Genomic DNA, 20,903 nt, shown 5'->3' on the forward strand with positions numbered 1-20,903 from the left:
AGGCAGCAAAAGGGGGGAGGCAGCAAAAGGGGGGAGGCAGCAAAAGGGGGGAGGCAGCAAAAGGGGGGAGGCAGCAAAAGGGGGGAGGCAGCAAAAGGGGGGAGGCAGCAAAAGGGGGGAGGCAGCAAAAGGGGGGAGGCAGCAAAAGGGGGGAGGCAGCAAAAGGGGGGAGGCAGCAAAAGGGGGGAGGCAGCAAAAGGGGGGAGGCAGCAAAAGGGGGGAGGCAGCAAAAGGGGGGAGGCAGCAAAAGGGGGGAGGCAGCAAAAGGGGGGAGGCAGCAAAAGGGGGGAGGCAGCAAAAGGGGGGAGGCAGCAAAAGGGGGGAGGCAGCAAAAGGGGGGAGGCAGCAAAAGGGGGGAGGCAGCAAAAGGGGGGAGGCAGCAAAAGGGGGGAGGCAGCAAAAGGGGGGAGGCAGCAAAAGGGGGGAGGCAGCAAAAGGGGGGAGGCAGCAAAAGGGGGGAGGCAGCAAAAGGGGGGAGGCAGCAAAAGGGGGCAGGCAGCAAAAGGGGGCAGGCAGCAAAAGGGGGCAGGCAGCAAAAGGGGGGAGGCAGCAAAAGGGGGGAGGCAGCAAAAGGGGGCAGGGAGGGCGAGGGAGAGGAGTGAGAGGGGGAGTGAGAGGAGGAGGGAGGGGGGAGGGAGGGAGGGACGGGGTGGAGAGAGGAGGGAGGGGGGAGGGAGGGAGGGACGGGGTGGAGAGTGGAGGGAGGGACGGGGTGGAGAGTGGAGGGAGGGAGGGAGGGAGGGAGGGAGGGAGGGATGGATGGATGGATGGATGGCTGGGGGCGAAGGGTGAGACAGACGGGGATGAGGGGTTGGGAGAGGGGTGATGGGGGGGAGGAGGACGGTGGGGTAGGGTCGCTGGGGGGTGGGGGGTGGGGACAGGAGAGGGGGGCGAGGGGGGAGGGGAAAGAGGGCGAGGGGGGAGGGGGAGAGGGGGGCGAGGGGGGTGGGGGAGAGGGGGGCGAGGGGGGAGGGGGAGAGGGGGGCGAGGGGGGGAGGGGGAGAGTGGGTCGAGGGGGGGGAGGTTGGGGCGAGAGGGGGGAGGGGGAGCGTGGGAGCGAGAGGGGGGAGGGGGAGCGTGGGAGCGAGAGGGGGGAGGGGGATGGTGGGGGGAGGGAGGCCGCAGGTGCGAGGGCGGGGGGCTGCGGGTGATAGAGAGGGGGGCCCACAGTGGGGGAGACAGGAGGGGGAGGGCGGTGGGGGAGAGAGGAGGGGGGCGGGCGCGGTGGGGGAGAGAGGAGGGGGGCGGGCGCGGTGGGGGAGAGAGGAGGGGGGCGGGCGCGGTGGGGGAGAGAGGAGGGGGGCGGGCGCGGTGGGGGAGAGAGGAGGGGGGCGGGCGCGGTGGGGGAGAGAGGAGGGGGGCGGGCGCGGTGGGGGAGAGAGGAGGGGGGCGGGCGCGGTGGGGGAGAGAGGAGGGGGGCGGGCGCGGTGGGGGAGAGAGGAGGGGGGCGGGCGCGGTGGGGGAGAGAGGAGGGGGGCGGGCGCGGTGGGGGAGAGAGGAGGGGGGCGGGCGCGGTGGGGGAGAGAGGAGGGGGGCGGGCGCGGTGGGGGAGAGAGGAGGGGGGCGGGCGCGGTGGGGGAGAGAGGAGGGGGGCGGGCGCGGTGGGGGAGAGAGGAGGGGGGCGGGCGCGGTGGGGGAGAGAGGGGGGGTGGGGCGCGGTGGGGGAGAGAGGGGGGGTGGGGCGCGGTGGGGGAGAGAGGGGGGGTGGGGCGCGGTGGGGGAGAGAGGGGGGGTGGGGCGCGGTGGGGGAGAGAGGGGGGGTGGGGCGCGGTGGGGGAGAGAGGGGGGGTGGGGCGCGGTGGGGGAGAGAGGGGGGGTGGGGCGCGGTGGGGGAGAGAGGGGGGGTGGGGCGCGGTGGGGGAGAGAGGGGGGGTGGGGCGCGGTGGGGGAGAGAGGGGGGGTGGGGCGCGGTGGGGGAGAGAGGGGGGGTGGGGCGCGGTGGGGGAGAGAGGGGGGGTGGGGCGCGGTGGGGGAGAGAGCGGGGGTGGGGCGCGGTGGGGGAGAGAGGGGGGGTGGGGCGCGGTGGGGGAGAGAGGGGGGGTGGGGCGCGGTGGGGGAGAGAGGGGGCGCGGTGGGGGAGAGAGGGGGCGCGGGGGAGAGAGGGGGCGCGGGGGAGAGAGGGGGCGCGGGGGAGAGAGGGGGCGCGGGGGAGAGAGGGGGCGCGGGGGAGAGAGGGGGCGCGGGGGAGAGAGGGGGCGCGGGGGAGAGAGGGGGCGCGGGGGAGAGAGGGGGCGCGGGGGAGAGGGAGAGAAATGGGTTGGTTGGTTTAAAAGAGGGGGAAAAGGGACCAAATTGCGAGGTCAAGGGAAAGGAGAAATATAGCACAATTACAGGCCAAAGAAAAAACCAGAAGAATGATAGAACAACCAACAACACTATTGACAAAACAGGAAAAGAAAACCAGAGAGAGACAGAAGAAACAGGTAGAAGGCGTAAAAACAAGAGAGCAGATGACTGGCTGGCCAAACACGAGAATAAAAAGGGAAAGCCATCCACTCTGCAGCACATTAAAACATCCATCCAAAAAGCATTATGAGTAAAGAACACAAAGGGACAAATGTCATGCACTAAAACTTATACAGAATGATAAAACCCACCGTCATGTATAAAATGTAAAACTGAATTGGCCGATGAGAGGTTGTCAGCTAAAATTAATAGCAATGAGTCCGGTAACTGAAGAGTGTGTCGCACGGCAGCCAAAGGACAGCTCACCAAGACACGGGCCACAGTCAGCCGGGCGCAGCACTGACACGGAGGTGGGTCATCACGGGACAGGAGGTCGCCGTGTGTCACCTGGGATTCTAATACGATCTGGGGTCCAGACAAACACCACCGAACAAATGGACCATTCCAGGGCATAGATGGACTCTTGGCTGATCGCTACCAAAGGATGACGAGGATAGCACTGGACGATAGCTTGTAGGCTGCTCAAGTCGGTACACAGAAGGAATGACTCCCCAAGGCATAAACTGATGTGCTCAAGAGCACGAACTACAATTGAAAGCCCTGGCCTGGGCTGCCAAGGTGGAGATAAGCCACCGTGGGTGGGAAAAGGAGATGGTGATTCAGATGCACAGGATAATAATCAACGTGTGCAATGTATCTGGCCAGCAGTTGTGCACACCTGACTTGCAATGGAGGGACTCCGGCCTCCACCAGGATGCTGGTCTCCGGACTCGTCCTTAAAGCTCCTATCAGTGGTGCACTGGGTCGAGTAAATGCAACACTGATGGTGCTGCCGAACCATAAACCAGACTCCCAAAGTCAAGGCAGGATTGAACAGGGGCTCTGTAGAGCTGCAGCAGTGTTGAGTGATCTGCACCCCGTTAGGTGTTGCTAGGCAACAGAGGGCATTGGTGTGCTGCCAGCACTTCCGCTTCAGCTGTGTGGGGGAGATTCAATGGAGACAGCTCAGCTGTGTGGGGGAGATTCAATGGAGACAGCAGAGGTAAGTGTTCCAGTCCGCCTTGTTTGAAGCCCATTTGGGCAGGCGTCCGTGGACCTGACGCTGGGACAGTGACAGGAAGATGGGGAAGTGGTCACTATCACACAGGTCGTCATGTGCTCTCCACTGCATAGATGGGAGAAGTCCTGGGCTGCAAATTGATAAATAAATGACCGAGTAACTACCATGAGCCATATTGAAATGTGTGGCGACCCCAGTATTTAAGAGGCAGAGGTCGAACTGAGACAGTAAAGTTTCGACATCTCTGTCTCGGCCAGTAAGCACGGTGCCACCCCACAAGGGGTTATGGGTGTTAAAATCTCCCAAAAGTAGGAAAGGTTTAGGGAGTTGATCAATCAGTGCAGTTAATACATTCAGGGGTACTGCACCATCTGGAGGAAGATATACATTGCAGACAGTTATTTCCTGTGTTGTCCTTATTCTGAGAGCCACAGCTTGAAAAGGGGTTTGAAGGAGCACTGTTTCACTACAGACTGAGTTTAGGGCATAAATGCAAAGTCCACCTGACACTCGATTATAGTCGCTACAATTCCTGTAGTATCACTTCTAGCCGTGGAGGGCAGGGATCAGCATTGCCAGGAAACAGGCTGCCTGGACGGCAATGCAGAAAGCAGATACAAAGCTTTACAGTTGCCGTAGCTCAGCCACGCGGTGGAAAAAACAGCCACAATTCCAGTGGAGAATGACATCGCTGCGACACTGGGAAGGCGTGGAAGATTCTCCACCTCATCCGTAGACGTAGAGCTTGTAGGTAGCGGTGGTGTGGGTGCCACCGCAAGACCTTGGTCTTTGAGACCTTCTTTTTGGATTTCTCTTGCTGCTCCTTGGGTTTCCCTGGCTGGGAGGACTTCACTGATTCAGTCTCCGTGACTGAGGATGAGCATGAAGCCCTACGACCAGCTGCTTTTGGGCTCTTCAGCCACCAGCGGGTGTCATGTTTCCCACTAGCAGAAACCCAGTTAAGGGAGTGAGCCAAGGGACCTGTTCCTAGCGAGAGGAGTCGAAGAAGACTTACACTTCTCAGACTCAGAAGTGGGGACTGATATCCCCAATGGATGGGGGAGAGGGGCATGCGGGTGTTGCTCCAGAAGTAGGTTGTGCGGGAGCAAGAGGGAGGGAAGTCCCTCCCACCATCAAGGGGGAAGGTGCAGTCTTTGGGTTCTGAGAAGCCACAGGAATGCAAGGAACTGATGGGGGCATCAACTGTTCTTGTAGTGGCGGTGAAAGAGGTCACAGCCACAGGATGTAGGAGCTCAAATTTCCACTTAGAGGAAATTTGGTCAGTTGGTCCAGGGACTTATATTCCAAGAGGGGTGAGTGATGAGGGGGGTGAGGGATGGGGGGAGGGTAGGGGGAGAGAGTGGGGGGAGAGAGTGGAAGGGGGGAGAGTGGTGGGGGGGAGAGAGTGGGGGGGAGAGAGTGGGGGGGAGAGAGTGGGGGGGAGAGAGTGTCGGGGGGGAGAGAGTGTCGGGGGGGGAGAGAGTGTCGGGGGGGAGAGTGTGGGGGGGAGATAGAGTGTGGGGGGGAGATAGAGTGTGGGGGGGAGATAGAGTGTGGGGGGGAGAGAGAGTGTGGGGGGGAGAGAGAGTGTGGGGGGGAGAGAGAGTGTGGGGGGGAGAGAGAGTGTGGGGGGGGAGAGAGTGTGGGGGGGGAGAGAGTGTGGGGGGGGAGAGAGTGTGGGGGGGGGGAGAGAGAGTGTGGGGGGGAGAGAGAGAGAGAGTGGGGGGGAGAGAGAGAGAGAGTGGGGGGGAGAGAGAGAGAGAGTGGGGGAGAGAGAGAGAGTGGGGGAGAGAGAGAGAGAGAGTGGGGGGGAGAGAGAGAGAGTGGGGGGGGAGAGAGAGAGAGTGGGGGGGAGAGAGAGAGAGAGTGGGGGGGGAGAGAGAGAGAGAGTGGGGGGGAGAGAGAGAGAGAGTGGGGGGGAGAGAGAGAGAGTGGGGGGGGGAGAGAGAGAGAGAGAGAGAGTGGGGGGGGAGAGAGAGAGAGAGTGGGGGGGAGAGAGAGAGAGAGTGGGGGGGGAGAGAGAGAGAGAGTGGGGGGGGAGAGAGAGAGAGGGAGTGGGGGGGAGAGAGAGAGAGGGAGTGGGGGGGAGAGAGAGAGAGGGAGTGGGGGGGAGAGAGAGAGAGAGAGGGAGTGGGGGGGGAGAGAGAGAGAGAGAGCGTGGGGGGAAAGAGAGAGAGAGTGGGGGGAGAGAGAGAGAGAGAGTGGGGGGGGAGAGAGAGAGAGAGAGAGAGAGCGAGAGTGGGGGGGAGAGAGAGAGGGGGGAGAGGGGTAGAGAGGGGTAGAGAGGGGGAGAGAGGGGGAGAGAGGGGGAGAGAGGGGGAGAGAGGGGGAGAGAGGGGGAGAGAGGGGGAGAGAGGGGGGAGAGAGGGGGGAGAGAGGGGGGAGAGAGGGGGGAGAGAGGGGGGAGAGAGGGGGGAGAGAGGGGGGGAGAGAGGGGGGGAGAGAGGGGGGGAGAGAGGGGGGAGAGAGGGGGGGAGAGAGGGGGGAGAGAGGGGGGGAGAGAGGGGGGAGAGAGGGGGGGAGAGAGGGGGGAGAGAGGGGGGAGAGAGGGGGGAGAGAGGGGGGGAGAGAGGGGGAGGGGGGAGAGAGGGGGGAGAGAGGGGGGGGAGAGAGGGGGGGAGAGAGGGGGGGAGAGGGGGGAGAGAGAGGGGGGAGAGAGGGAGGGGGGAGAGAGAGAGAGGGGGGAGAGGGGGGAGAGAGAGAGGGGGGAGAGAGAGAGAGGGAGATAGAGGGGGGAGAGAGAGAGAGAGGGAGAGAGGGGAGAGAGAGAGAGAGAGAGGGAGAGAGGGGGGAGAGAGAGAGAGAGGGAGAGAGGGGGGGAGAGAGAGAGGGAGAGAGAGGGGGGGAGAGTGGGGGGGAGAGAGAGAGGGGGGGAGAGAGGGGGAGAGAGAGGGGGGGGAGAGAGGGGGAGAGAGAGGGGGGGAGAGAGGGGGAGAGAGAGAGAGGGAGAGAGGGGGGGGGAGAGAGAGAGGGGGGGAGGGTGGCAAGGGGCGAGGTCCGGTGGGGGAGAGGGAGAGATCGAGAGAGGGGGGGGGTGCAAGGGCGCGGGCCGGGGGGAGGGAGGGGTGCAAAGGGTGAGGGCTGCGGGAGAGAGAGATGGGGGAAGGGGCGAGGGCTGCGGGAGAGAGAGATGGGGGAAGGGGCGAGGGACGGGGGGAGAGAGAGAGGGGGGAAGGGGCGAGGGAAGGGGGAGAGAGAGGGGGGGAAGGGGCGGGGGACGGGGGGAGAGAGGGGGAAAGGGGCGGGTGATGGGGGGAGAGAGAGGGGGGAAGGGGGGAGAGTGAGAGGGGGGAAGGGGCGGGGGACGGGGGAGAGAGAGGGGGGAAGGGGCGGGGGACGGTGGAGAGAGGGGGGGAGGGGCGGGGGACGGTGGAGAGAGGGGGGGAGGGGCGGGGGATGGTGGAGAGAGGGGGGGAGGGGCGGGGGATGGTGGAGAGAGGGGGGAGGGGCAGGGGACGGGGGAGAGAGGGGGGGAGGGGCGGGGGACGGGGGAGAGAGGGGGGAAGGAGCGGGGGACGGTGGAGAGAGAGGGGGGTAATGGGCGGGGGACGGGGGAGAGAGGGGGAAAGGGGTGGGGCACGGGGGAGAGAGAGGGGGGAAGGGGCGAGGGACGGGGGAGAGAGGGGGGAAGGGGCGAGGGACGGGGGAGAGAGGGGGGAAGGGGCGAGGGACGGGGCAGAGAGGGGGGAAGGGGCGAGGGACGGGGGAGAGAGGGAGGAAGGGGCGAGGGACGGGGGAGAGAGGGGGGAAGGGGCGAGGGACGGGGGAGAGAGGGGGGAAGGGGCGAGGGACGGGGGAGAGAGGGGGGAAGGGGCGAGGGACGGGGGAGAAAGGGGGGAAGGGGTGAGGAATGGCCTGCATACTTCCCAGACCTAAGCCCTGTATAGTATGCCTGGGGTGCTGTCGCTAGACTTTGTTTCTCTACAAACGCCGCCTTCCCAACACATGCAATGACTGAAAATCACCTTGAGAAAGGAATGGGATAACATTACACAAGGACTCCTCAACACCACGCTAATAGGTGCAAATGTGCATTAGTGCCAAAGGGGGGGGCATATTCGTTACTGAGAGTCCTGTATCAACGTTTATCTTGGGAGTGTCACCTACATCAAACGTGCACATTATTTATATCTGTTATCTTGCTTTCCCGATAACTGTAGTGTTTTTTATTATAAATATACTGCTTCACCTCTGTTACATGTACAGGGTGGTCCATTGATCCTGACCGGGCCAAATATTTCACGAAATAAGCGTCAAACGACAAAACTACAAAGAACAAAACTTGTCTAGCTTGAAGGGGGAAACCAGATGGTGCTATGGTTGGACCGCTAGATAGCGCTGCCATAGATCAAACAGATATCAACGGCATTTTTTTAAAAATAGGAACCCCCATTTTTTATTACATATTCGTGTAGTAAGTAAAGAAATATGAATGTTTTAGTTGGACAACTTGTTTTTGCTTAGTGATAGATGGCGCTGTAATAGTTACAAACACATGGCTCACAATTTTAGACAAACAGTTGGTAACAGGTAGGTTTTTTAAATTAAAATACAGAACATAGGTACATTTGAACATTTTATTTCTGTTGTTCCAATGTGATACATGTAACTTTGTGAACTTATCATTTCTGAGAATGTATGCTGTTACAGTGTGATTAGCTGTAAATACCACATTAATGCAATAAATGTTCAAAATGGTGTCCATCAACCTCAATGCATTTGGCAATACGTGTAACGACATTCCTCAATACGTGTAACGACATTCCTCTCAACAGCACGTAGTCGCCTTCCATAAAGTTTGCACATGTATTGACAATGCGCTGACGCATGGTGTCAGGCGTAGTTGGTGGATCACGACAGCAAATATCCTTCAACTTTCCCCACAGAAAGAAATCCGGGGACGTCAGATCCAGTGAACATGCGGGCCATGGACCACATGATATACTTCAACTGCATTCATTTCATATGGCCATATGGTATAATATTTAGGGTAACTGACCAAATCAAGTTAATGCTTTCTGGATCCATATGCAAGTAATACATATAATGTGTTGTGCGAATTCCAGAATGTCCAACAGAAACTAATTCAAAGAACTGGGTAGACTAATTCATGTTTCTCTGTATATTTATTCTCAAGTGATATTTGCCTTGAAATACCCCACCTTTCTCTCACCCCCCACCCCACTCTCTCTAAAAAAAAAACAGTGAATCAAAGTAAAGTAGAAGGTTGATTATCCGAACTAATTTTGGGTTGGTTGAGTGGGGTTGAAGGGACCAAACAGCAAGGTCACCAGGCCCTTGTCTCAAATGTGGTCCATTCAGATAGTGTGACATCTCAGAGAAGTCAGAACGATAAAAGGGAAAAGGCTAAAAAATATAAAAGTGCAGTCATGTCATCAATGGTAAAAACAAAATGAGGTAAGTCAGCATGAGAGCGACCCCAACACTATGCTAGAGGCAGGAAGTATCCCACCTCTGAAGCAATAGAAGCAAGACCACCTGCGGCTTAAAGGCGTTCAACTGCTAGAATGTAGAAGTGCGTATGGGAACAGGAGACTAACCAATACTAAAAAGTGATAAGAACAGAGTAAAAGGGGAAGAATAGAGGATCTTGGCCAGGGAGGGGAGTTGGGAATCTCCAAACACAGCTTACAGTGGGGATACCCCAACACTCACCGCCCTGACCCAACACCAGAGAGAGATTAAAAACCTTAAAACTAAGAACAAAAAAAAAAAAGAACAACTTTCCCAGAGGAAACTGAGAACCAGTTCGACTATCCAGGAATCGTCAGCCAACATTAAAGGTAAAATGCGAGGGAGTCTGTACTTAGTACGCAGAGCCAAAAGAAGGGGGCATTCCACCAAAATTTGGCCTACTGACTGGAAGGCTCCACAACCACAAAGTGGGCGTGGCTCATTACGCAAATGAAAACCATGGGTCAGCCTAGTATGGCCGATGCGAAGACGACACAGTGTGGTCGAGTCCTTTCGGGAGAGGTGAAAGGAAGTACGTCACGGGCCTGGTGTCACCTTAATCACACGAAGTTTATTAGACAGGGAGGTAGCCTTCCAAGAGTTGGCCCATGATTGTGCGAAGTGGGATTTGATGTGACGCCGTAAATCCGCTGCAGGAGGCGTTACAGAGAACGGGGGGGTAAGTGACTGCTCCCCCAGACAAACGATCAGCAAGCTCATTACCTGGGATACTCACATGGCCAGGAACCCAAAAGAAGTCAACGGAACAAGCAGCACTGTGAAGATCAGCGAGACGGTCATGGATGACCGAGACCAAGGGATGGCGCGAAAAACACCGGTCAACAGCCTAAAGGCCACTCATTGAGTCTGTATATAACAAAATGCGGTTGTGTTGGGGCTGTTTAATAAAGGTAAGGGCCTGGGAAATTGCCATCAATTCTGCAGTAAACACCCCACATGTAGGTGGCAGCAGATGATATTCCGTACCAACAGAGGACGCGAAGGCATACCCCACACGATCAGCAGATTTATAGCCATCGGTGTAAAAAATAACAGCACCCTGAAGCTCACACTCACATAAAATTTGGCGGAAAAAGGAACGGAACACCACTGGGGGAATGAAATCTTTCTGACCTCGGAAGAGATCCAGAGGGGGGCGGGGGATAATCACAGCGAAGAAGCGCAAGGCGGAGCCCAACCGGTAAACCCAAGAATAGGAAGGATGAGTGGGAGAGGAATGGACAGTGATGATTGCATAAGACACCAGAAGCTGGGACCGCCGAACAGAAAGTGGGGTGGGGGGGGGGGGGGGGGGGGGGAGGAGATCCCAGCTTCGACCAGGAGACTATCAACAGGGCTAGAGGGCTAGTAGGGAAGGCACCGGTGGACAAATGGATACCACGATGGTGGACTGGATCCAGCACGTGCAGTGTGGAAGGAGCAGCCGAACCATGAACTTGACAACCATAGTCCAAGTGAGACAGAACTATAGCACGATAAAGGCAGAGAAGGATGGAGCGATCTGCACCCGAAGAGGTATGGGCAAGGAAGGCGATGAACATTAAGTTTACGGAAACACCCTACCTTCCGAAGTCTGATATGGGGCAGCCAAGCGAGCTTGTTGTTGAAAAGAAGACTCACAAAGCGGAAACTGTATGACTACAGGCAATCGTTGTACATCGAGATAGAGCTCTGAATAGGGGTGGATCGTAGCACCGCGACAGAAGTGGACCACCCGTGATTTTAAAGGAGAGAAATGAAACCCGTGTGAGAGAGTCCATGCAGAAGCACGCCGTATAGCTCCCTGGAACTGCCGCTCTGCAGAGGCCATCAAAGAGGAACTAACCCAAATGCAGAAATAATCCACATACAGAGCAGGGGCGACCAAAGGACCGACGGAGGCAACAAGTCCATCAATAGCAATGAGGAAAAGAAGTACACTCAATACAGATCCCTGTGGGATGCCAGTCTCCAGGGTCCGTGGAGAATTAAAAACCGTACCAACCAGAACGCAGAACGACCAATGGAACAGGAACTGGAGGTTAAAAATCGGGAGTGGGCCCCGAAGACCCCATTATTGAAGTGTAAGTAAGATGTGATGGCGCCAAGCCATGTCATAGGCCTTGTGAAGGTCGAAAAATACTGCAACCAAATGGCAGCGCTGGGAAAAAGCCTGCCGAACTGCAGATTCCAAGCGAAGTAAATGATCGATCAGAGACCGTCCCTCTCAGAAGCCACACTTGTAAGGGGACAATACATACCGAGATTCGAGGACCCAATTGAGCCGCTGGGATAACATCTGTTCAAGTAACTTGCAAACAACATTTGTCAGACTAATTGGCTGATAGCTTTCAACAAATAGGGGGTTCTTACCAGGCTTAAGGACAGGAACCACGATGCTATCCCTCCACTGAGAAGTGAAGTCACCCTGGAGCCAAATACAGTTAAACACCTGGAGAAGATGTTGGGGTTGTGGTGAACTGAGATGTTGAAGCAGTTGGTTATGAATGGAGTCTGGGCCAGGGGCCGTATCATGAGAAGAAGAAAGTGCGGAAAGAAACTCCCACTCACTAAAAGGTTTGTTGTAAGATTCTGACTGACTAGGGGTAAAACATAAGGTGGAAGCTTTGGCCTGCTGTTTCCGGTGAAGGAAAGCAGCCAGATAGGAGGCTGATGTTGATGCCATTGCAACATGGGTCGCAAGATGTTCTGCAAGAATCAACGGGTCCGTACAAAGGCCATCTGGGAGGTGTAGACCTGGGAGGGTGGACTGTCGATGGCAACCTTGGACAGAGTGAAGTGTAGCCCATACCCATGACATGGGGACAGTAGAACCGAGGGAAGAAACAAAGCATTTCCAACATATCTGTTTGCTCTGTTTGATTAAATAACAGGCTTTAGTGCGAAGGCATTTAAAGGTAATAAGGTTGGCAACGGATGGGTGCCTCATAAGGTATTGCAAAGCTTGACGGCAATTACAGATGGCAGTGGCTATGGCCGTACTCCACCACGGGACTTGCCGCTGGCAAAATGGTCCAGATGAGTGCAGTACAGCAAGGCTAGCAACGTGAACAATCGCGTCAGACATATCACGTAGGATGTCCTCAATACAACCCGACAAAGCGGGAGAAAACACGACTTGTGCAGTGTATAGAGGCCAATCGGTGTGTTGGAAAAAACAACGAGGTAACCTGTCCATAGGGGAGTGAGAGAATCAACAGGAAATGGTCACTATCGCAAAGGTCATCGTGTGGCGACCAGTGTAGTGAATGGAGAAGGGAGGGAGAAGAAAGAGAAAGATCAATGGCAGAAAAGCTACCATGACTGGCACTGAAATTAGTAGCGGAGCCATTATTAAGAAGGCGTAAGTCGTGGTCTTCAATAAACTGGTCTATGAGAAGACCTTGTCTAGATGGAAATGCACTGCCCCACAAGGGATGATGAGCATTAAAATCCCAAAGGAGGAGGAAGGGAGGAGGAAGTTGCTGAAGAAGGGCAGTTAAGGTGACAGGTGTAAGAGTCTTCTCAGGAGGGAGATAAAGATTGCAAACCGTGACCCCAGTGTCCAGGTGGACCCTAACAGCAACCGTTTCCAATGTAGTTTGAAGAGGAATCCACGTGCTACCAACGTCTGCACGGACCAACATACAAACGCCACCAGACGCCCGCAGGGGGCCGACCCTATTTCGACAGAAAACACGGAACCCACAGAGGGTTGGTGAGTGACCATCAGTAAAATGAGATTCCTGTGGTACCACACAAGCTGCAGAGTAAGACGAAATAAGGGATTTCAACTCCAGAAGGTGACGGTAATATACATTACAATTCCATTGGATAACCACAGAATGATGATTCAAATGGGGGTTGAAAAGGCTAAAGCCAGTCATGCTGCCGGGTCACCACCCGTCACCGACAAGAAGGGGGCGACATCCATGAACAACAGGTCAGAATCTGGTTGTGAAGACGGGGATGGGACCTCTGGTGACACCAGAGGCTCCTTGTCCCGCGACTTATGTTTCTTCTTCTTTTCTGTTTGAGATCAAGGAGGGCTGTGTGGCATAAAAGAGCCAGCTGCAGCAAGATCGGGAAGAGAAAGAGATCAGGCGACCTGGGGGCCAACAGACCGTGGTTCAAGCGGTTGCCATGTGGCAACAGACCTTTGGCCTGGAAGGTGCCGGGAAGGGGTATCCCGGGGGGGACAACCTCGACCGGCAGACGCCGAAGAAGTGGGACCCTTCTCCGGCTGGGGAGAGGGAGTGGCGCCCGGAGGGGAGGGTGTGGAAACTGCAGGGGAGGGGGGAGGAGAGGGGTCCAGGACTGTGGTAAGGAAGGGGGAGGAAGGGGTGAAGTTGTAACTACAGCGTAACTAGACGTCATGAACACAGGGTGAATACGTGCATACTTCTTATGAGCCTCAATGCAGGTTAAACGATCAAGGGAATTATACTCCCGTATCTTCTTTTCCTTCTTAGAAACTGGGCAATCCGGTGAATGTGGAGAATGATTGCCATGACAATTAACAAACACAGGAGGGGGAACACAGGAACTCCCCTCATGGAGTGGACGTCCACAGTCACCACAGAGGGGCCTGCGAACAGCGGGAAGACGTGTGTCCAAAATGCAAGCACTTAAAACACCTCATTGGAGGTGGGATGTATGGCTTCACATCACATCGATTAACCATAATCTTTACTTTCTCAGGGAGGCTATCTCCTTCAAAGGCCAGAATAAAGGCACCAGTATCAATGCAATTGTCTTTCGGACCCTTCTGAACACACTGAGCAAAGTGAACACCCCGCTGTCCAAGATTGTCCCGAAGTTCCTCATCAGTTTGAAGGATGAGGTCCCTGCAAAAAATCACACCTTGAACCATATTGAGAGACTGGTGGGGGGTAATGGACAAAGGAATTATGCCAAGATGATTACAGGCACGAAGGGCCGCAGTTTTGATCAACAACGAACCCGACCGCATCTTGCTCAGGGAGTGCACTTCGCCAAACTTGTCTTCAATGTCTTCCACAAAGAATAAAGGTTTGGTATTGGTGAAAGTATCCCCATCAGTCCTGGTGCAAACCAGATAGCGGGGGAAAGGTTTCGCCCTAGCCGACGTGCCTGTCCCTCCTCCCAGGGGGTAGCCATGGAAGGGAAGGCAGAAGGGGCAGGAGAAGCAGCACTAAAAGAATCAGTTCCACGCAGAGAGACGGCCGCAGAACAACGGCCAGAGTTCTGGACCCGTATGCGTTTCATTTGCATAGCATCTGCCCCGATACCACCCACTCCGATCAGGGGCTCTCCTCACGGGCGCCACCCAGCCACAGCAAGGGCCGTCTGGCACGATGGCCATTGCTGGGAGTTCCGATGCTCCAGGATGACAAGCAACCACTCCTAGGCTTACATGAGGTGGTCACAGCTCAGGTATCAGAAGTGTGATCCCTGTGTGTTCAGGAGGCTCAACCAAAAGGGTACATAGCGAGCCCACCACATGGGCTGGCTACCGTGCTGGCTATGCACCCTAGCATCAGGCGATGGGGAAGGGGAAGGAGCAATGAGAGGAAAGGAGGGGAGGGAGAGGAAGGAAATGCAGCCCTGGAAAGAAGGAAGGCTGCAATAGCTTGGGGCCCCGTGCTCGCCACGCACATACTCACAAAAGAACCGTGAGCCCCCTGGGGGACGTGGATGGTCAGAAGACTGGTTTATTCAGACAATTGAACTGTATACTATTACTTATGAATTTACCAATAAGAACTACATATATTTATAATAAAATGAATCTCTTATTATTACAAATCTAAGTAAGTAGTGCAGTCCAGTCAACAAAAAAATGTTATACATATGCATTTTGCAGGTGCAGTACATATGTACAGAATAAATACTTAAAAAATCCTTCATTTGGGTCGGTCTAAGAAAGCCTACCCACTTATGAGCAACAAAGTCATGCACTTTTCTTCAGGACAGTGATCGGATACTAGTCACTTTCATCTTGAGCTTCAAACCACAGTTTCTACACACATAAATGCTTTAGAAGAAGCTGGCATATTTTCATCTTCATTTCTTGGACCACTAGCTGAGGACACACTGGCAACATCAGCTTCATCAGTGGCTACATTTATAATTTTGCTATCCTACATGATGGGCCTTGGATCTGCATCAACAACACTCATCCGTTCTTGGATGTCGTCTTCATTACATTCCTGGCAATTGTGTTCCTTTACCATAGTGGCATTTCTGATGTATCATTCTATTCAATATTTCGATTCCTGCTCTTTTGATGCAAGGCTAATCAATACTGAAGCTGGTGGGACACTATCCAAGCCAACACGAGAGGCACTTCTTAGGTGGCCCTGTGGAGTGGCACGAGTTCTGTCAGAAACATCCTGCAACCTTTATTTTTCTGAGGCAACCAATATTTTACAGGGTTCTGTTAGGGCTAAAATATTCCACCTCAGTGTTTGTGAAAACTACCAATGATATTCTTATGCTGGGACTTATTATGTTCAGTGTGGCTTACACTGATATCATAGGGTGTCAAAAGTTCAGTGATCACATTGGACATCTCAAGCAGCTTTTGACAGCCCTCTGAAGACATGTAGTGATGATCCAACCTGATAAAATCAAGTGATGTGTGAACAAGATCAAATTCCTCAACTTCAAAATCACACTTGATGGGATATAGCTAATAACAGACAAGGCAATGGAAACAAGAAACATGAATCAGTCCTCCTGTATGGAAGAACTACATTTGTTCCTGAGCCTCTACTCATTTAATGAGAATCGCGTTGCAAATTTCATAGAATTGTGGACTCTTCTGGGCAAGCTTCTGCTTAAAAACAAAAGATGGAACTGGATACAGAGCAGGAGGGAAGCATTTCAGGATATTCCAGATTTTGTGGTGTCAGAAACTAAAGGACACATAAGTAAGATACTGCACAATGGAATTTACAATGCTGAGCATTGTCCACGTGCCTAAACTTCAGAGAGTACTTGCTCAATTATAAAAACCCACTGTTGCTCAAACCATTAAGCACTGACACATCAAGAATGATAAATGTATGAAGAGTTATTTTATGCTGTAGGCAATGGCTATTCGCAAGTATGATTTGTGACTGCATATTGCCAACAGCACCATAACAAATCTATCAACTTGTTAAGTAAAAATTTTGAAAAGGGTGATGGTGTACAATTGTACATAAAATAAAGAGAATGGCAGCTGAGGGCATCAAGAAATCTTTCAAAAAATTTATCGCAGCTGCGGACCCTATTGCATTGAAAATTACAAAGGATATGGCTAACACTCAACTATAGGACAGTCTTGACAAACAATTCATCTTTTTTATTTATTTATTCCATAGATGTAATGAATTTGAATAATATCCACAATCAGAGTCTGAAGACTAAACGACCGAGATGTATCTTCCATGTATTTAATATAGCATGGTACGAAAGTACAGTTATGAATGTAAAAGAGACCTGGAGACAGTGTAAATCATCCTTCCTTCATACTTCCCATGGCCAGTGAATCTACAGCTTGTAACATCATTTTCGGAGATGGAACAGGTGCGGGAGGGGGGGGGGGGGGGGGGGGGGGGGACGGAGTAGTAGTTCAGTGCATAGACAGATAGTGGAGCAGGCAGTGAAAGTTAGCAGAGACATTTATGACAATAAAATGTGTACAGGTTGAGTTGAGTATCTTCTCTCATCTTATCTCATCTCATCCCCCCCCCCCCCCCCCCCCCCCCACACACACACACACACACACCACAAACTCAGACATTACCTTTTATCAACTACAGCCTTTGATATCACTGGTTTTCTACAACTAAGCCAAATTACAGGGGGGAGAAAAAAAAAATTTGAAAAGATAGCAATACTCACTGAACTAACCTGGAGAGTATGGAGCAATAGAATGTTGAGCTGAATGAGCATCAAACGCTTTAGCAGCTTTATTTCTTAGCAGTGTTACCATTGATGCAATATCAGGAGCTGACAGTTTGCAGTCATTTAATCTCCTGTACCCAAATGTAGACAATAGCCCCTGAAACACAGGAATTCTTAAGCACTATTTCTGCAGAAAATACAGTACCACCACAGTGCCACCACAAAAACTTCTTGTCCCCTCACCTACTAAAAATAACTAAATGCCTTTGTTTATATTTGAAGTCCAAAATTTGTAAAAACGCAAAAATGTTAACGCACTTGTAAACAATAACTACAATTTGGGGTACAAAAAGAACCTAGATAAGTTCTGTGATTTGGTTAACTCTGAAGCTAAATTTAACATGGTAACAATGAAGAACACAAGAGTAAGAATCAGAACACAGAATTTTAAGACCTTATTACAGAATTTGGAGGAGGAAACCAGAAGCAAACAGAGTGGATATAATGTGAACAATAGTAAAACAAGGGTAACAGAATGTAGTGAAACTACATCGGCAATTCTGGGAGAATTAGGTTAGTAAATGAGACACTAAAAGTAGTAGATGAGTTATTTGAGCAGCAAAATAACTTATAGCCAAAATGAGATGATGCAAAATGGGGTATGGCAATAGCAAGAAACACACTTCAGACAAAAAAACTGCTTTCACACTAGCTTTCCGGAACTAGCGCATGCGTGCACCCACGCGCACACACACCTGTGGCCACTGGAGTGTGCCTTTTGGTGTGTGTGGTTTCTATGTGTGAATGTGTCTACTATTGCTGGAAAAGAAAGAAGCTAGAGCTTGAAAGCTAGTGTGAATGCTCTTTTCAGTTACGCGTTACTGTGCTCCATGCACCAGTCTGCTACAGGTGAGTGGTTGTCTTTCCCTTATTTTATGTAATCACCCATCCAGGAACTTCCATAAATGTTATTTCAGGAAGAGAGAAATTTGTGAACATCTAACATAACTTTGTATCAGAGAGCCTAGTCTGAAAGCACCTGTCTTGATTGTAGTCTTGTACAGATGTGAATCATGGACAAACAGTTCAGACAAGAAGAGAATGGAAGCTTTTGAACTGTGGTATCACTGGGGGATGTTTAAAATTAGATCGGTAGGTTGAATAACCAACGAATTTAACTAGGGAGGAAAGAAATTTATGGCACGAGTTGAGTAAATGAAGGGACTGACTGACAGGACATATCCTGAGGCATCAAGAAAGCGTCAATCTGGTAATGGCAGGAAGTGTTTGGTGGGAGGGTTTGTGGATAAAAATAGTAGGGACTGATGTTTGACTGCAGTAAGCAGATAGACAAGCGTGGAGAATGGCATCAATCTAGTCTTCGAACTGAAGAGGGAAAAACAGCTGAGAATAGTAATGAAATTACACGAAAGCAAGGAAGAAAGAAAGAACGAATGAGGAGAAGTAGAGAGAAGGAATATATAAGGCAATGGGTCATCTAGATGCTTTGGATATGGAGGATGAAATGAATTACCCGAAGAAAGCAGAACGATTTGATATTATTATGGAAGATGTTGAGATAGCACAAAAGGACACGAAAGGTGTAGAAGCAACACATGAAGATTGGATTTCAATTTAACTGAAATGTTCAATCCAAGGAAAGGCTGAAATATTGCATTTGTGCAATAACAGCTATGAGAAAGGTAAGTGACCAAATGATTTCCCAGAAACACTTATGGCGCCAACACCAAATATAAGACAAAGTTTCATATTTTCTTGGCAATAAATTGACAAAGAATAATGATGAGATGATTTTGCAAGTGAGACGGAATTGGATGAACATCACTTAATTTCAGATGAGTGAAAGATACAAAAGATACAACTGGACTGTTACGATTGCCGTTTTTCTTGAATTGTAAAACTGCTTTCATAGGGAAGTAGACTAAACTTTTAGGTGTCCCGAAGGAGGTGAGAGTCAGCTGGAAAGAAAAGACACTAATAACCAACTTGTATGTGAGACAAGCAGTAAAAGTAAGAATAAGAGATGTGATGGCAGGAGGAATTAAAATAAGGAGAGATGGAAGACAACACGGTTGTCTTTCACCTACTCTGTTTAGTACCTGTGGACGAGGAGATTAGCGTTTAACATCCCGCTGACAATGAGGTCATTAGAGGCGGAGCACACACTTGGATTAGGGAAGGATGAGGAAGGAAATTGGCCATACCCTTTCAAAGGAACTATCCCAACATTTGCGTGAAGTGATTTTGTGGTTATTAAGACAATTCAGTAAGACCTCCTTCCAACAAAACACTAGTGTGACAAAGTAAGATTTGTGATGATATCATATTCCTAAGCAACAATGTAAGGCAGTTAACAATACATTAAAAGAACTAAATACCAGATATAAGGAATATGAAATGAAGACAGAAGATTAAGTCAATGGTTTTTACAAAGCAATGAAGGACATTAGAAGTGAAGCTTTGTTAGAGTGGTACAATAAGTTGATACTTTCAGGTATGTACTGTTAAACGTAACTAATGAAGAAATACAAAGCTAGTGCAAAATTAACGTTTTACAGAAAAGGGTATTTTCTGTAGTCCATTAAATAAAGAACCACGGAATAATCAGTGAAGAGTTTTGCACAGAATGCTGCTAAAACATAGATAACACAACAGAGAGAGAGAAAAGAAATGTTTAAAGGCTTCCGGGACGTGCAGTTTGAGAGAAATGGAAAGTGTGAAATGGACAGATAAAATAAGTAAATATAATGTTACACAAGGTGAATGAAAAAAAAATGCTGGCAACATGAAGAACAGAAATTGTCTACACGAGAAAGTACTAATTGTATGAACATCTTTGACTGCATATAAGTTTTGAACTTGTTTGCAAAATCAACTATGTTCATAAATTCATCATGTTGTATAAATGAACTGAAGGAAGTTCAGCATAGACCTACATCAGCACGAAATATGCTTGGCCACACCATTAAAATCTATTATCTACACAATTATCATGCTTCTGACTACAGTTATTAATCATGTATCATACATGCATAGTATTTATTTTTGAAGGTGTCTTGTTGTAAAGATGAAAGCAAACGAGCACAAAAAGATGTGTTGTTCTGATTTCTCATCACCTAAAAAAGACTTGCTTGATGTCTTAGTGGGTCAGCATAAAGGCACAACAGAAAGAAAAAATATGATAAAGTTACCATGGCCAACAAAGAAAAGATGTCAGAAGAAGTTGCTGTTGACTAGTTTACAGACTCAAGGGTCAAACCCTGACTTGAAAAGTTTGAAAATGTGTTATAGTATCAGACTCAGAAAGCATTCCCACATGACAATGTACAATTTTAATACGCAGTTAAAAATTCTTACATTTCATCATTATGTAATTACAAGTGCTTTGTAAACTCTGATAAAAAAAGTGTCAAAACTGCTGAAAGTTTTAAATTGGAAGCATAATGTTGTCAGGCCTACTGCTGTCGAATGTGGGAAAAAGCTAACTGCAAGCCTGAAGCTACTATTTATTTTTACTTCCACACTATGATGATGTGGGTGATCATTCAGAAGCTATAAGAGATGTTTGTGAACATTTTTTTATGATCCAATTAATTTTTTGGAACAAACTTGCTGCATAAATGTAGTTTTATATTAATGATAATAATAGTAATAATAATAATAATAATAATAATAATAATAATAATAATAATAATAATAAAGAATACATCACATACATTCAGCAACAGAAAGATTCACATTAAGCAGAAAGGAAGGAGGAAGGGGATTTATCGACAGGTAGACAATTTAAGAAAATTCTTTCTAGAACGAGCAGAAACTAGCAAAATACACAAGGCAATCACTCATATAAATACATCGACTACACCACTGCAATTTCATAACCACTTCTACAACCCTTTAGATCACATAACATCAACAGATACGAAGAAAGTAAATTGGAAAAAGAAAACACTTCATGGCAAGCACCCGTATCATCTAACACAGCCACACATCGATCAAGACGCATCCAACACATGGCTAAGAAAAGGCAATATATACAGTGAGACAGAAGGATTCATGATTGCAA

The 20,903-nt window shown here is 50.7% G+C and overlaps 1 protein-coding gene across 2 annotated transcripts in view; it reads right to left on the reverse strand.

Annotated features, from left to right (window-relative positions):
* The window catches only part of LOC126470502 (uncharacterized), a 219,184-nt gene that overhangs the window by 72,401 nt on the left and 125,880 nt on the right, over positions 1–20,903 (reverse strand). For both annotated transcript variants that reach the window (XM_050098386.1, XM_050098385.1), the window contains one exon: positions 16,823–16,973. In XM_050098386.1, the coding sequence (XP_049954343.1) occupies positions 16,823–16,973 (151 nt within the window). The remainder of the gene's footprint in view (positions 1–16,822; positions 16,974–20,903) is intronic.

The sequence above is a fragment of the Schistocerca serialis genome, chromosome 3, assembly GCF_023864345.2.
Source record: "Schistocerca serialis cubense isolate TAMUIC-IGC-003099 chromosome 3, iqSchSeri2.2, whole genome shotgun sequence".
Lineage (NCBI taxonomy): Eukaryota > Metazoa > Arthropoda > Insecta > Orthoptera > Acrididae > Schistocerca > Schistocerca serialis.